At 40.4% G+C, this 16,324-nt stretch overlaps 1 protein-coding gene and 2 long non-coding RNA genes across 7 annotated transcripts; 1 reads left to right on the top strand and 2 right to left on the bottom strand.

Annotated features, from left to right (window-relative positions):
* Positions 1-320: 320 nt before the first annotated feature.
* Positions 321-13,205, top strand: naglu (N-acetylglucosaminidase, alpha). Of its 3 annotated transcripts, none has more exons than XR_016117570.1 (7): positions 321-842; positions 2,849-2,996; positions 3,791-3,937; positions 4,969-5,054; positions 5,842-6,098; positions 7,884-9,680; positions 11,969-13,205. XR_016117570.1 is itself a non-coding variant. In XM_089015616.1 (6 exons), exons 1-6 carry the CDS (start codon positions 430-432, stop codon positions 9,095-9,097), a joined length of 2,265 nt encoding a protein of 754 aa, XP_088871742.1. In that variant the 5' UTR covers positions 321-429; the 3' UTR covers positions 9,098-10,037. The 3 variants fall into 3 exon arrangements, 1 of the variants encoding a protein (XP_088871742.1); XR_016117571.1 differs by lacking the exon at positions 11,969-13,205 and having other exon boundaries at positions 7,884-9,381; positions 9,461-10,037; XM_089015616.1 differs by lacking the exon at positions 11,969-13,205 and having other exon boundaries at positions 7,884-10,037.
* Positions 10,987-11,961, bottom strand: LOC148887066 (uncharacterized). 2 transcript variants are annotated; one of them, XR_016117573.1, is made up of 2 exons: positions 11,752-11,961; positions 10,987-11,610 (listed from the first exon to the last, which is right to left on the bottom strand). It is a non-coding gene; the product is annotated as an uncharacterized LOC148887066 (long non-coding RNA). The 2 variants fall into 2 exon arrangements; XR_016117572.1 differs by having other exon boundaries at positions 11,757-11,961.
* A 1,002-nt stretch (positions 13,206-14,207) lies between the features above and the next one.
* LOC148887064 (uncharacterized) lies at positions 14,208-15,985 on the bottom strand. 2 transcript variants are annotated; one of them, XR_016117589.1, is made up of 4 exons: positions 15,485-15,985; positions 15,097-15,246; positions 14,862-14,962; positions 14,208-14,720 (listed from the first exon to the last, which is right to left on the bottom strand). It is a non-coding gene; the product is annotated as an uncharacterized LOC148887064 (long non-coding RNA). The 2 variants fall into 2 exon arrangements; XR_016117590.1 differs by having other exon boundaries at positions 14,209-14,720; positions 14,867-14,962; positions 15,485-15,978.
* Positions 15,986-16,324: the final 339 nt, after the last annotated feature.

Raw genomic sequence — 16,324 nt, 5'->3', positions numbered from 1 at the left:
CTTTAAATTAAAAATATTTTTACAAAATGAAAAAAATAGCTAAATGAAGTGAGACACTTACCTAAAACCAGACTGTAAAGTGTCCCTGAGAGTTTTGAAAGGCGCTTATAAATGAAATATTATTATTATTATTATTATTATTATTAATATTATTAAAATGCATCACATGACTAGACTTTGATCACGTATGTCACAAAAAAAATGCTCCTGTAACGCGATGCAAATTTCTCCATTGCGGGACGAATAAAGGTATTCTGATTCTGACGCGCTTCTTTCTTTTGATTGGCCACAAGTTACAAATAAAACGCAACACCTCTTCTGATTGGCTCGTACTTTCCACTGACTCAAGCTGTCTGGTTGACAACAAATGGAGCGGTTGTCCTGTTTTTAAACCTGATTTGCGGTGGGAAATCCGTCGTAGGGATCGAAATGTCTGGCAGTGGGGGTTGCAACCTGTTTGTCGTTGTGATGCTCTACCTGTGCGTAACTGTTACGTGTAAATTTTCCACTTTGGATCACTTGAAAGCGCAAGCTAGCGACAAGACACAAGGCAGAGCTGTGGTCGAGCTGTTGAGACGCCTGCTGGGGAACAGATCCACTGAGTTCATCGTCATAGTGAACAAAAGTCTCTCTAATGACAGCCTGGATGTGTGTGAGCTCAGGTCGACCAAAAACAACAGGATAGTTGCTACGGGAAACACCGGGGTGTCAGTGGCCTCCGGGATTTACAATTACTTAAAATATTTCTGCAACTGCCACGTTTCCTGGTCCGGTGATCAGTTGGATCTTCCTCGTCCTCTTCCTAAACTATCCGGGGTGCTACGCATCAACACCCAGCACAGGTCAGTGACCGCTGTGTCCCACCCGTTTCCACTGTCAACACGCTGTCGCGTGAGTACTGCATGTACTAACAAAACTATCTAACTCTTATCATTCGTGCGTTTACAACATCGCCGCTTTTTTTACATTGACATTTTACTCTAACATGAACTGTCGTGTGTTCGCAATTTCTTTCTACGGACTATAGTTTTTCCCGATAATTAATTTTCTTAAGCTTCGTTTTACGATAACTGTCAAGGGTATTAAAAGAAAACAAATGTATTGTGATAAACTGCAGAAAAGATGGCATGGTTTTCAGTCTTTATTCCGCCTTATTGAGCAATAAAAGAACGATGTTTCCATAAGAAACATCGTACGTAAAACTTGTCTGCGTGACAAATACACCATTGTTATTCCTTAAATTTCCTATTTTACTTCAGGGTGCAAATGTGAAGCGGCTATGTCTTTTTAAAAGGACAATTTCTCTCAATTAACTGTTAGGAATTATACCCGCATCAGCTCACCCTAGTTATGTCATGTTGCGCAGACTGAAAAAGCCATGTGAAGCATGGCAAAGTGTGGCACCATTTGTTTTTTTCCCATGACTGGAGGGAGTTTGTTATGGCGCGGTATGCTTAAAAAAAGAAGATTCCACCCCCCATTATGTAGCTTGTTTTTATATAATAATAATAATACATTTCAATACAGCGTTCACTCAACCCGGAAGTAACTCAAAGAGAATAGTAAGACAAATACAGATAGATAGAAAGCTAGCTAGCAAGGCAATAGATAGCTAATAGCTAGCCAGCCAGCCAGATAGTTATTGTACGGTATTACAGAAAAGACAAAGAGAATAGACTTAGCACAATATTTCTGACTAATGTCTACATAAACAAAAGTCAAAAGAACAAGAAAAAAAAAACTAAATAACACATTATAGTAAATTTGAAGTGCTCAAATGTGATTGTAAAGCGACTATAAAATGCAAAGTATTGTCAGGTTGCTGAATGCCTTTAAATAAAAACGTGTTTTTGGAATAGTTTGATCACGTTAGGTACTGTAAGGGAACAGTAACAACAAGGTGATGTCAGTAGTTTGTTGTTCCTTTTTGGAAATAACAAATAAGTCATTTTCACAGGGAGCAGGACAGGTTTAAAAGAAAAAAACATGCTGCTCGGATTTTGTGATGTCATTATAATAGCTATCTATTAGCAATATGGCTCGCTAGCTATCAGCTATATGGCTAGCTATGTAGCTAATAGATAGCTCGCTAGCCATATAGCTAATAGATAACTTTAGCTTCCGCAATTACTAGCAAAATGGCTAGCTAGCTATCAGCGATATGGCTAGCTATGTAGCTAATAGATAGCTAGTTAGCCATATCGCTAATAGATAGCTTTAGCCATATTGCTATAGATAGCTATAATAATGACATCACAAAATCCGATCCACCACATGAAATCCAGAATCACGAGAGACAATAATTTGTAAATTGATGATAAAAAAGAATGTAGCTAATAGATATCTAATATGTAGCTAATAGATAGCTAGCTAGCCACATCACTAATAGATAGCTTTAGCCATATCGCTAATAGATAGCTTTAGCCATATTATAATAGATAGCTATTATAATGACATCACAAAACCCCCCAGATGAAATCCTGAATCACTGGAGACAATGATTTGTAAATTTGATGATTAAAAAAGAGCAGCATTTTTTTTTTCTTTTCTACTAACTACATAGCTTGTTATTTGAGTCAGTAAACATGAACTGTCTATCTCTCTAGCTAGCGATTAGCTATCTATTAGCTAGCTAGTTAGCTTTCTATCATTTTGAGTTATTCCGGGTTGAGTGACCGCTCCTGTGACTGTAAAGTGACCTTGAGAGTTTTGAAAGGCGCTTATAAATGAAATTTATTATTATAATCCATTCCAAGGTGTTGACCCTGTTAGAGCTCAGATTTTATGCGAACAGCAAATCACTTTTTACGTTTCATTTGATTGTTCTTCACATTTTATCTGTGTCCAGGTTTCGCTACTATCAGAATGTCTGCACCGTTAGCTATTCGTCTGTGTGGTGGGATTGGCCACGGTGGGAGAGAGAGATTGACTGGATGGCTCTTAATGGGATTAATCTTCCACTGGCTTTCACTGGTCAAGAGGCCCTGTGGCAAGAGGTAAGCGCAAAAACCTCCGAAGGCCAAGTCTTGATCTCTCCATCTAAATTTGCGAGAATATAATCTTGGCATACAAACAATGTTTCAGGAAACACACGGAGCGCCACAATGAGTGATGTGTCATTCGCAAACGAGCTGGTTCTTGGAACTCCTGAAAATTCAACTTTATTGATAGTTCAAAGGCAGAGTGTAGACTGCAAGGTTAAAATATCCCATCAATCAGGCTACATAAATAACCAGCACAAGCATTTTGTACAATTTCAAGAGAACATACAAGCAAGGGAACCAGCTATTAATTAAGTTTCTATAGTGTGTCTGCCTGCATCTGTTGCAATATCACAACTTCTAAGATGTACAACCCAGAGCTCCTTGAGACAAAAGGTAAACACAAAGGTAAATAAAACAACTTCATTATATAGTACAGTTTATTTCTTTAATTACAATACCATAGCACATTTATTATACATAAAATAAGGTATATTGTGTGTAGTTTTAAGGCTTATTTAGTTGAAAATTATGTTTTATGGGGACCTGGGAACGGATTATTCTCATTTGTATGGTTTCATTTGGGAAATTAATGTTTGAAATACACACTTTTCGTCTTACACACACTTTCTGGGAACCAGTTAAGTAGTTCGTAAGCTAAGGTATCACTGTATTGTGATTGTTTTTGATTTTAAATGTTTATTTTGTTCTCATTAACATTCAAACTGCATTGGAGTGGCATTTGTTTACCAGGACAGGCTTCACCGATGGCACTGATTCACTAGCATGTTCCTCATGTACATTTTTAGGTTTACCACGCTCTTGGTTTGAACCAATCAGAAATTGAAGAATTCTTCTCCGGCCCGGCATTTCTGGCTTGGAATCGCATGGGAAACATGTTCAAGTTTGGTGGACCCCTGCCACAGTCCTGGCATGTGAATCAGCTGACCCTCCAAGTACCCTCATCTTTATATGTCTCATGCTGATGATGTTATTTTAAATATTGGCGAGAAAAAAACAAAGACTTAAAGGACAACCGTCGTCACTTTTTTGTTTTTTAACTGACATCACAAAAACGTTTGATAGCATCTAAAATACCCAAAACACGCAGTATGATATTTTTAGTCAAATGCAAAACACCAATAAAAATGGCTTAGTGTCCAAAATCTGCAAAAAAATTCAGCTGCGAATTTGGCATTTTCAGAAAGTCCCGCCCCCAGTTCATGACGTCACACCAAGACGTCTTGCATTGCTGGAGAATCAAAACAATGGCTTCAGATTCGGAGAAGATGCTTTTTTGTTACTCATCCAGTTATGAATATGATTCAAATAGTTCTGAAGAGGAAAGCATACATGTTTGCAATAGATTAAAGAATTTATTCTGTGCCATTTTGAGGCAACATTGGGGGAAAATCTCTCACCCCAAAAAAAAGAGGCACAAAATGGCGACCTCCAGTGGCCACCTCCGCTTCCACGGGCTGATAAATTCCTTATATGGAGCTTGGACTCCCTCTTCTGACGGCTTTTGGGTGCAACACGGTTCTCAAACCAAACATGTACAGCAAAATACATTGATGTGATGGAAGGACGCTACAATGCGTCTTTTTTACGGTCAGGGGGCAGTCCTTTCATGACGTCACGTACGGACTGGTCACCAACTCAAAAACAAGACTTCCTGAATATTCAGCGCGAGTCTTAAAACGTAAAATATCGCTATATGCGGTGGAATCTTTGTAAAATACGCTCAGTAGAAGTCATTTGAAGCCATTTGAAGCCATTTTACAAATTATGGACACAACTTGTCCAGAGACGTCGGTTGACCTTTAAGCTAAAAGTAGCGTTCAATACAGGATTCAAAGATGTTTTATTCGAGCGATGTTTTTAAATGATGGTTTGCTTCTATGTAGGGCTAAAATGATATGTAATCTTTCTATTAATTAAATTCTTAAGCTATTTTTATTTCTTTGTTTATTTATTTTCCCCACAGTTCAAAATCTTAGATCGAATGAGATCATTTGGCATGATTCCAGTGCTGCCAGCCTTCTCCGGGAACATCCCCAAGGGAATACTCAGGTAAAAATGAACGAATGAATGAATGAATAAATAAATAAATACATAAAAAATAAATAAATACATAAAAAATAAATAAATAAATAAAAACAAATACAGTAAAGTCTCGTTATATCGATATTGGTTATATCGATAGTACTGCTTATTACGATACTACAGTAAAGTCTCGTTATATCGATATTCAAGGGAGTCCGAAAAAATATCGATATAACCGGGACTATCGATATATCCGACCCTGTTTGCATGTAATTTTCTCCGTGCGTGCATAGAAATAGTATCGATATAACCGGGACTATCGATATATATATATATATATATATATATATATATATATATTTACTATATATATATATATATATATATATATATATATATATATATATATGTGTGTGTGTGTCTGTCGTTAATGTTAGTCAATTGAGATTTATTATTGTGAGCACGTGAAATCCTTCGAGATAGTAAAAAAAAAATAAGTTTGACTTGTCTGAATTGTTGGTTGCAACCCGATTTGGCATTGTAGCTCGTCACATTTTTTTATTAAACGGTGGCTTGATTGATCAAAAATTGGAATGAAGTTGTCGCACTTGCACCATATTCATCAATATAAAAGCAGCAGATTCATAGTAAGCGCTGTGCATATTTTGTCTGTTTTATTTTAACATTATAAAGACCAGCACCATCGTGTGTGCTTCACCACGGCCTCCTCAATAGCTTGTTAATAAGAGTTTTTTTTTCTGTTACATTTTATGCGACAGTACCTTTACTGAAACTACAGTATTTTGAATTTCAGGTTGCATCCACAGGCAAATGTAACGAGATTGGGGCCATGGTCTCATTTCAACTGCAGCTTCTCCTGTTCGTATATGTTGGACGCGAGGGACCCACTATTCCTACGGATTGGTTCCCTCTATCTTTCCCAGGTGGTCCAACAATTTGGGACGGATCACATCTACAACACGGACACCTTCAATGAGATGATTCCTCCCTCCTCAGACCCTGCTTACCTGTCAGATGTTAGTCGATCCGTCTTTGCCTCAATGACTGCCGGTGAGTTTTGGCATATCAATAAAAAACAAAGACAATAATTTCCCATAGGAAACCATTAAAATGAGAATAATCCATTCCCAGGTCCCCATAAAACATAATTTTCTAAGCCGTAAAACTACACAAAATATACCTTATTTTATGTATAATAAATGTGCTATGGTATTATAATTAAAGAAATAAACTGTACTATATAATAAAGTTGTTTTATTTACCTTTGTAATGGTCGTTGATGGCTTGATGGAATGGAGTGGCCGGTTTCTCTGCGATAATTTTACCTAGTTCCTCATCAATTGTGTTCTGTTTAGCTGGGTTGATAGCTTTTTGCATCAAGTGTACAGATGGACAAACCATACCACACTGTCGAACAGTGCCACTGTGGCTGGCGGACTAGTTTTCCACACCCACTTTCTTTCAGAGCACTCAGTGCAGACTTGGTTTGTTATCGAGTGCTTTTTTTTTGTGAGAGAAAAAGACCTCACCACAGGCTAGTGTTAAGCAGAAGAGGACACAAAAGCCATGCTAAGTCGACCATTGCTAAGCGTGTTTCTGTGTTCTCTAAGCAACAGTCTCAGGCAATAGAAGATGTTGAAAAACTTCTGTTGATTTGGATTAACGAAAAGCAGCTAGCAGGGGACCGTGTGAGTGAGGGTATTATCGACAAGAAAGCACGGCAATTTCACTCGGATATCATCAAGAGACAACTACATCGACAACAATCACTAAGGTAAATAAAACGACTTTATTATACTGTCCAATTTATTTCTTTAATTACAATATAATTGCACATTTATTATACATAAAATAAGGTACAGTAATACCTCAGTTTACAAACTTAATTGGTTCCCAGAAAGTGTGTGTAAGGAGAGAAGTGTGTCTATCCTCACCGAAGTGTGAGCAGTCCTCTATTCCCCACCCCCAGTCTTCGGTTAAAGCCACATGATTGTCCAGAACGCAGCAGTGAGGGGGGGGTGAGGTTTACAGATAGAGAGAGAGTGAAGCCGTTCTCCAAAAAGAAAATGGCTGCCGACTTTTTTGTCCTCTATTCCCCGCCCCCAGTCTTCGGTTAAAGCCACATGATTGGTCCAGAACGCAGCAGTGAGGGGAGGTTGTTTAAACATTAAAGACAGGCAAACGACAGTGTGAGTTTCAATTTTGATAGTTCAAAGGCCCTAGTTGTAGACTGCAAGGTTAAAATATCCCATCCATCAGGTTCCACAAACAACCCGCGCAAGCCATCTGTACACTTGATGCAAAAAGCTATCAACCCAGCTAAACAGAACACAATTGATGAGGAACTAGATAAAATTATCGCAGCGAAACCGGCCACTCCATTCCATCAAGCCATCAACGACCATTACAAAGGTAAATAAAACAACTTTATTATATAGTACAGTTTATTTCTTTAATTATAATACCATAGCACATTTATTATACATAAAATAAGGTATATTTTGTGTAGTTTTACGGTAAAGTACAGGTAGAAAATTATGTTTTATGGGGACCTGGGAACGGATTATTCTCATTTTAATGGCTTCCTATGGGGAATTAATGTTTGGGATACACACTTTTCACCTTACACACTCTGTCTGGGAACCAATTAAGTTCGTAAGCTAAGGTATCACTGTACAATTAATCGCCCCAGTTTGCGACCCCCACATGACCTGTCGTGTTACAAAACGGATCCCTCTTTCAATAACTCCCTACTGAGTAAAACATCTCATCCATGTTCTAGAATGTTCTCTTTCTTATACCTCATGATTTCCCCCCCCCCCCCCCCTTCCCTAGTTGATCCTCAGGCCATTTGGCTGATGCAGGGATGGTTGTTCTTCAACGCCGCAGCTTTCTGGAAGCCTGCCCAGATCCGAGCCCTACTACACGGCGTACCCCTCGGACGGATGATCGTGCTTGATTTGTTTGCAGAAACCGAGCCCATTTTCTCCTACACTGAATCTTTCTACGGACAGCCTTTCATCTGGTGCATGCTGCAAAACTTTGGCGGTAACAGCGGTCTCTTTGGCACAGTGGAAAGTGTCAATTCGGGCTTGTTCAAAGCTTTGGATTTCCCAAACTCCACCATGGTTGGCGTGGGGATGACACCCGAGGGCATCGAACAGAATCCCGTCATGTACGAATTAATGAGCGAACTGGCGTGGCGTAAGGAGCCGGTCAACTTGGTTAAGTGGGTGTCACTGTACGCTATACGGCGTTACGGTACCACGCGAGACGGCGTCATAAGCATGTGGAGACTCCTGTTTTCAAGCGTCTACAACTGCACTCTGCCTCATTATCGAAATCATAACCACAGCCCGCTGGTGCGACGGCCTTCCTTTCACATGCAAACCGATCTTTGGTACAACCTAGCGGACTTGTTCCAAGCCTGGAAACTCATTACCCAAGCGTCTCCGTCCCTCATGTCCAAGGAAACCTTCCGCTATGATCTCATTGATGTTACTAGAGAGGTTTTACAAGTTCTCACCACATCTTTTTACCTGGATATAACCGATGCTTTTCATCAACAAAAGTTGCCACAACTGCTAACGAGCGCAGGGGTGCTAATATATGACCTTTTACCGGAACTGAACCGTTTACTAAGCAGCGATCGCCACTTCCTGTTAGGGAAATGGCTGGAACGGGCAAAATCCTTCGCTCTCAATGAAGAAGAGGCGCAACTGTATGATATGAACGCGAGGAACCAGGTCACTCTGTGGGGTCCTAGTGGTGAAATCCGAGACTATGCTAGCAAAGAGTGGGGAGGTCTGGTGGAGGACTACTACGCCCAACGATGGGGTCTTTTTGTCCAAACACTAGTGGAATGTCTGGACAGTGGAAGGCCGTTTAAGCAAGATGCCTTCAACCAAGCCGTTTTCCAGGTGGAAAAGGGATTTATTTATAACGGACGAAAGTACCCCACAAAGCCTCAAGGTGATACATATGAGATCACCCGCAGGATCTTTCTCAAGTATTACCCACTCGCCCTGAAAATCTTGAAAGGACGATAGTGATTTTTGCAAGGACGACATTTTTGCTGAAAAAAAAAAAATGTATGCAGCAAGAAGAATGTGATTTTTTTTTAAATAGGTACAGTGAGACCTCAACTTACAAATGTCAAATTTCTGAAAATTAAACCTTATAATAAGCACTATTTTCCTAATACACACCCACCACGGCTGGCGGAGTGATTTTCGGCGGAAGCACACGACCGAACAGCACCAGAGGTTAAGTTACCAACAGTCCTTATGGAAGATGACTCTCCTTCCATAAGCCATCAATGACCATCAAAAAGGTCAGTAAAACTTTATTTTACAGCACAGTTTATTTCTTTAATTACAGTCCTCATGTAATGTGCCTCTCTTTCCAAACAGCAATTCCCTTTGACCTTCGACGCCATTCCATCAAGCCATCAAGGACCATCACACATGTAGATAAAGTGACTATGATACAATGCAGTGTATTTCTTTCATTACAATACAATAGCACATTTATTATACATAGAATAAGGTATGTTGTGTGTAGTTTTAAAGCTTATTTAGTTGAAAAGTATATTTTATGGAAACCCGGGAACGGATTATTCCCATTTTAATGGTTTCCTATGGGATTTTTTTTTTTTGAGATACACACTTTTCGCCTTACACACTCTGTCTGGGAACCAATTAAGTTCGTAAGTTGAGGTCTCACTGTATAGTAAGGCATCTTTAGGCCGAAAGAAAAAAATGTGACAAAGACAATTGATTATACAGAAAGGCTTACATCAACAGGTATGAAATATGGCTTGGTAGCAATAGGTTCCTCCTCATAATCACCACCTGATGGCATCAGAACACTAACAAGGGAAAAACTCAATGGGGAATATTGAGAGTTTACAGGCTCTTAACACGAGGCACATAAAAAAGATGCTGTTTCTTTGGGTCTTATTATACACAATGCTATTTTATTTCCTTACCATGCATTATGCCATGTGTTTTGCCTTATTGTACATCATTCCAATTTTAAGTCGGACTGTCAAACATCCCATTTTTAACCGACTACCCAGCTGGCGGACAAATGAAGAAATTACATCTATATTAATGGGGAATTTGCGCCGTCTGGCGGACAAATAACAAAACTACATCTAGTTTGATGGGGAATATGCGCCGTCTGGCGGACAAATGAAGAAATTACATCTATATTAATGGGGAATTTGCGCCGTCTGGCGGACAAATAACAAAACTACATCTAGTTTGATGGGGAATAAGCGCCGTCTGGCGGACAAATCAAGGAAATACATCAAGTGTGCCATGTTAGTACTCGTGACTACCGATAAACCTCCACAAAAAAACTCAGCTGTCGTGGTTGAGTGGTCTAAAACTCAAACAGGAGTCGCTTGGACAGCAAGTTTAGTCTTAAACCGTTTGATCAAGTCTGATTTAAAAACCTCCTGTTTTCGCTTTGTATTTATTGGCAAAAAAATCTTGTTAGTACTCATGACTACCAATCAAAATTTGCACAAATCTGCAATGTTTGAGTGGTCAAAAACTTTGGCTGCGGTCCAGACGACTCAAGTTCGATCCCCACTCTCACCTGCACGTGACAGTGAGCAGAAAAGGGGACTCGAACACAAGTCTTCCGACCCGTAAATATACTCTTAGAGCACTCGACTAACTCGGATTTACAAACTATGGATTTGGATGTTATATTTGTCCGATAGAAATTAAAATCGGCGACACCCTGTGAATCACTCAAGTACGCCATTTCAGACTGAAGTTATCAGTGCAATTAGCTTAACGGTTAAAGGTGATGTACTCTCAATGCGAAGGTGCTGGGTTCAATCCCAGCTTCGGGCTACTAGTCCAACTCGTACTTTTGGTCAATCAATGACCTTCAGAATAAGAGACAAGCATAGAAACCAGAGAACAGACAAGTGTTTTATTCTAAGTCTTTTTGTACTTGACACAAGAATATAACAATAGAACATAAGTGACACCAAGCAGTGGTGCCCGTGGCTTATTGGTTAAGGTGATGGACTCCCAATGCGAAGGTGCTGGGTTCGATCCCAGCTCTGGGCAACATGGCCAACTTGTACTTTTGGTCAATCAATGACCTCCAGAATAAGATATAAGCGAACAAAGCACATTTTCAATTGGGGCCCCGTGGGCCGCTGGGAAAAGTACAAGGGTGTCGACTGCGCGGCACGGGTTCGAAACCAGCAGTCGAAGCGAAAGCGACCGAGCGAAGCGAGGTCGCTGGAGCGAGTTCACGGGCCTCCCAGGGTCACTGACAAGCGAGCGAGCGAAGCGAGCGAGCCAGGTTCAGGTGTGTCTCATGCGAGCGAGCGAAGCGAGCTCGCTAGTGCAGGTTCGAGGCGCGAAGCGCCGAGAACCTGCCAGTAATTTTACTAAGTGTCAACGCGGTATCGCATGATAAATACATGAATTTTGAGCGAAATCAGCCACACCCCCATGGTCCAGTGGATAGGGCAGAAACTTGCAGTGCAGAAGTGCAGGGTTCAAGAGCAGGCAGGTGCAACTGGTACAACCTAAAGAATGGCATTGTGAGAAAGGACAATTAAAAACACCTCACTACATACACACGGTCAAATATAAAATTTTCTCGGTTAAAAAACAAACAAACAAACACCTGGTCTATACATGGTCTTTTTGAGGATAAAAAAACTTACCACACCTCCGAAGCGAACTTTGATGAGTCACCTTGTGCCAACTTTCTTCTTTTGCTGGGCGGGTGTCCCTCCCACGGTGGTTCCATCAGTTTCATCCAGGCCTGTTTGATTAAAATAATATGAAATAAATCAGTTGAGGTCAGAGTTTCATGAGATATTATATGACTTTTCATGATGTCCTTTTGTCTTTAAAAAAAAAAGTCGTTTTCAAAAAAAGATTTCCTATGGGATTATTTTTTTGAGATACACACTTTTGGCCTTACACTGTCTGGGAACCAATTAAGTTCGTAAGTTGAGGTCTCACTGTATAGTAAGGCATCTTTAGGCCGAAAGAAAAAAAAAATGTTACAAAGACAATTGATTATACAGAAAGGCTCACATCAACAGGTATGAAATATGGCTTGGTAGCAATAGGTTCCTCCTCATAATCACCACCTGATGGCATCAGAACACTAACAAGGGAAAAACTCAATGGGGAATATTGAGAGTTTACAGGCTCTTAACACGAGGCACATAAAAAAGATGCTGTTTTTTTGGGTCTTATTATACACAATGCTATTTTATTTCCTTACCATGCATTATGCCATGTATTTGGCCTTATTGTACATCATTCCAATTTTTAGTCGGATTGTCAAACATCCCATTTTTAACCGACTACCCAGCTAAACTGATCACAATTGATGAAGAACTAGATACAATTATCACAGAGAAAGCACCAACAAGGGATCATTCATCAAGATGGTGAAAGAAGCCTATGTTACTCATCAAGTGTTTAATGCTGAGGATACCGGAAACTCCATTCCGTCAAGCCATTAACGACCATCACAAAGGTAAATACGATGACTTTATTGTATAGTATAGTTTATTTCTTTAATCATAATACTATAGCACATTTATTATACATAAAGTAAGGTAGATTTTGTGTAGTTTTAAGGCTTAGAAAATTAGAAAATTATGTTTTATGGGGACCTGGGAACGAATTATTCTCATTTTAATGGTTAGCTATGGGAAATTATTTTTTGGGGTACACACTTTTCGCCTTACACACTGTCTGCTACGCAAGTAATTTTACGACGGCGAAAAGGCATATCGGTGTATTTCGTTAATTTGTCCACCAGACGGCGCTAATTGTTGGCTGTAATGAGAAGAGATGGATTAAATACCAAAGAAGAAGGAATGATTGCCATGACTTGACCATTAAAAAATCCTCACTCTCACATTGTGTACAGTATTTCAAAATTCAAATTTTCAGTTCAGCTTCACCTTTTCTGCACAGAAACATTTTTTTTAGTTTACATATGTTTAATACATGAAATTATACCTGGTTTTACACATAGATTTATTTCACGTGACCTGCTTCACAGCCACGATTTATATACATTTGTCAGACAAAACTACATCTAGATCATTTGGGGAATTTGCGCCGTCTGGCGGACAAATGACAAAACTACATCTAGTTTGATGGGGAATAAGTGCCGTCTGGCGGACAAATGAAGAAATTACATCTATATTAATGGGAAATTTGCGCCGTCTGGCGGACAAATAACAAAACTACATCTAGTTTGATGGGGAATAAGCGCCGTCTGGCGGACAAATGAAGAAATTACATCTATATTAATGGGGAATTTGCGCCGTCTGGCGGACAAATAACAAAACTACATCTAGTTTAATGGGGAATAAGCGCCGTCTGTCGGACAAATCAAGGAAATACATCAAGTGTGCCATGTTAGTACTCGTGACTACCGATAAAACTCCACGAAAAATCTCAGCCGTCGTGGTTGAGTGGTCTAAAACTCAAACAGGAGTCGCTTGGACAGCAAGTTTAGTCTTAAACCGTTTGATCAAGTCTGATTTAAAAACCTCCTGTTTTCGCTTTGTATTTATTGGCAAAAAAATCTTGTTAGTACTCATGACTACCAATCAAAATTTGCACAAATCTGCAATGTTTGAGTGGTCAAAAACTTTGGCTGCGGTCCAGACGACTCAAGTTCGATCCCCACTCTCACCTGCACGTGACAGTGAGCAGAAAAGGGGACTCGAACACAAGTCTTCCGACCCGTAAATATACTCTTAGAGCACTCGACTAACTCGGATTTACAAACTATGGATTTGGATGTTATATTTGTCCGATAGAAATTAAAATCGGCGACACCCTGTGGATCACTCAAGTACGCCATTTCAGACTGAAGTTATCAGTGCAATTAGCTTAACGGTTAAAGGTGATGTACTCTCAATGTGAAGGTGCTGGGTTCAATCCCAGCTTCGGGCTACATGTCCAACTCGTACTTTTGTTCACTCAATGACCTTCAGAATAAGAGACAAGCAAAGAAACCAGAGTTTCAGAGAACAGACAAGTGTTTTATTCTAAGTCTTTTTGTACTTGACACAAGAATATAACAATAGAACATAAGTGACACCAAGCAGTGGTGCCCGTGGCTTATTGGTTAAGGTGATGGACTCCCAATGCGAAAGTCCTCGGTTCGATCCCAGCTCTGGGCAACATGTCCAACTTGTACTTTTGTTCAATCAATCACCTCCAGAATAAGATATAAGCGAACAAAGCACATTTTCAATTGGGGCCCCGTGGGCCGCTGGGAAAAGTACAAGGGTGTCGACTGCGCGGCACGGGTTCGAAACCAGCAGTCGAAGCGAAAGCGACCGAGCGAAGCGAGGTCGCTGGAGCGAGTTCACGGTCCTCCCAGGGTCACTGACAAGCGAGCGAGCGAAGCGAGCGAGCCAGGTTCTGGTGTGTCATGCGAGCGAGCGAAGCGAGCTCGCTTGTGCAGGTTCTCGGCGCGAAGCGCCGAGAACCTGCCAGTAATACTATACTAAGTGTCAACGCGGCATCGCATGATAAATACATGAATTTTGAGCGAAATCAGCCACACCCCCATGGTCCAGTGGATAAGGCAGAAACTTGCAGTGCAGAAGTGCAGGGTTCAAGAGCAGGCAGGTGCAACTGGTACAACCTAAAGAATGGCATTGTGAGAAAGGACAATAAAAAACACCTCACTACATACACACGGTCAAATATAAAATTTTCTCGGTTAAAAAACAAACAAACAAACACCTGGTCTATACATGGTCTTTTTGAGGATAAAAAAACTTACCACACCTCCGAAGCGAACTTTGATGAGTCACCTTGTGCCAACTTTCTTCTTTTGCTGGGCGGGTGTCCCTCCCACGGTGGTTCCATCAGTTTCATCCAGGCCTGTTTGATTAAAATAATATGAAATAAATCAGTTGAGGTCAGAGTTTCATGATATATTATATGACTTTTCATGAGTTCCTTTTGTCTTAAAAAAAAAAAAAAGATGACGTTTTCACTTAAAAAAAGATGACTACCTTCATTGTGGACGGACGACTTGGGCATGGGTCTTCTTTACCCCTTCAGTGAATCAATGTCTCCATCTAACCCGGTTTTGTGCATCCTCTTCTCTCACACCAGCTCGTGGTCTGAATAAGCCCGAGCGACTTGAGATGAGAGAGTCCTGCCTGCCAAAACAACAACAACAACAACTTCACAAGCAGATCTTTCAAGCCGTCAAATGTCGGTTCCTTTTACGGGAGGCTAATGACTCATTCGGATGAATTACAAGCATGAGCCCCAATGCACAAAAACAGCTAACTTTGAACTTGAAAATGCAAAACAACTAAATGACACAAGTCAACGTTAGCGGATGCGACGTTAGCTTTAGCAGGATAGCTCGATTATTCGGCGTGGTGGTCAAACCTCAATCTTTGCCGCTGGTTCCAAGATGGTTGTCCCCGCGCACACTTTGGACACCAAAGATAGAAACTCGATCTGAGTGAGCTCGTCGCCGTCTGCCATTCTTGCTCAGGTTTTTTTGACTCGGTCTGTCGGAGGAGAAGCTAACCATCCATGCTAGCACATCTCAGCATTGGGAAAACATCCGCTTCCGGTCTGGGCGGAAAGACGTAATAGGAAAAAACAATGACGTATGGACAAAAACATTTTTGTCAAAGAACCCACCAAAAATCTGGTACAAAGTATCATAAGCGTACTCCTAAATTCCCCACATTACCACATTCACGGATAAATAAAACATTTAAAAATTAAAGTTAAAACGAGTCACCGAGGACTTGGCTTGTTGACAGCGGAAATAGTTGCTCGTTGAAGCGGATGTGGGACGGTCCGCTATTCTGCGGCTTCTTCTGGTTCTTTTCTGTTGGTGCTGGTTTGGATCACACTGGGCTTATCGCCCTCTCCTGGCCACCACCCGCAAAGACATTTGGCACGAAATCGAATGGAAGGGCGTTTTTCGCCCAAAAAAACGTATAATAAGGCATTTTCAGCCTTAAAAACATGTATAGTGAGGCGTTTTTAGCCTAAAAAACGACCATGTATAGTAAGGTATTTTTGGCCTGAAAAAAGACCATGTATAGTAAGGCGTTTTTAGCCCAAAAAACGACCTTAAAGAGGGAGGGAGGGGAAGCAAAAGTGCTAAATTAAAATATTTTGTCCATGAGGAAAATATTTTTCATTTGAATCATTTTTCATGATGTTGCACACTTTCTTTCACACATCTAAAGTACAGCAACTTCCTTTGAA

The sequence above is a fragment of the Hippocampus bargibanti genome, linkage group LG15, assembly GCF_051943395.1.
Source record: "Hippocampus bargibanti isolate YZ-2025 linkage group LG15, ASM5194339v1, whole genome shotgun sequence".
Lineage (NCBI taxonomy): Eukaryota > Metazoa > Chordata > Actinopteri > Syngnathiformes > Syngnathidae > Hippocampus > Hippocampus bargibanti.
The sequence above is the reverse complement of the archived record's forward strand: the minus strand, read 5'-3'. Positions and strand labels throughout refer to the sequence as shown.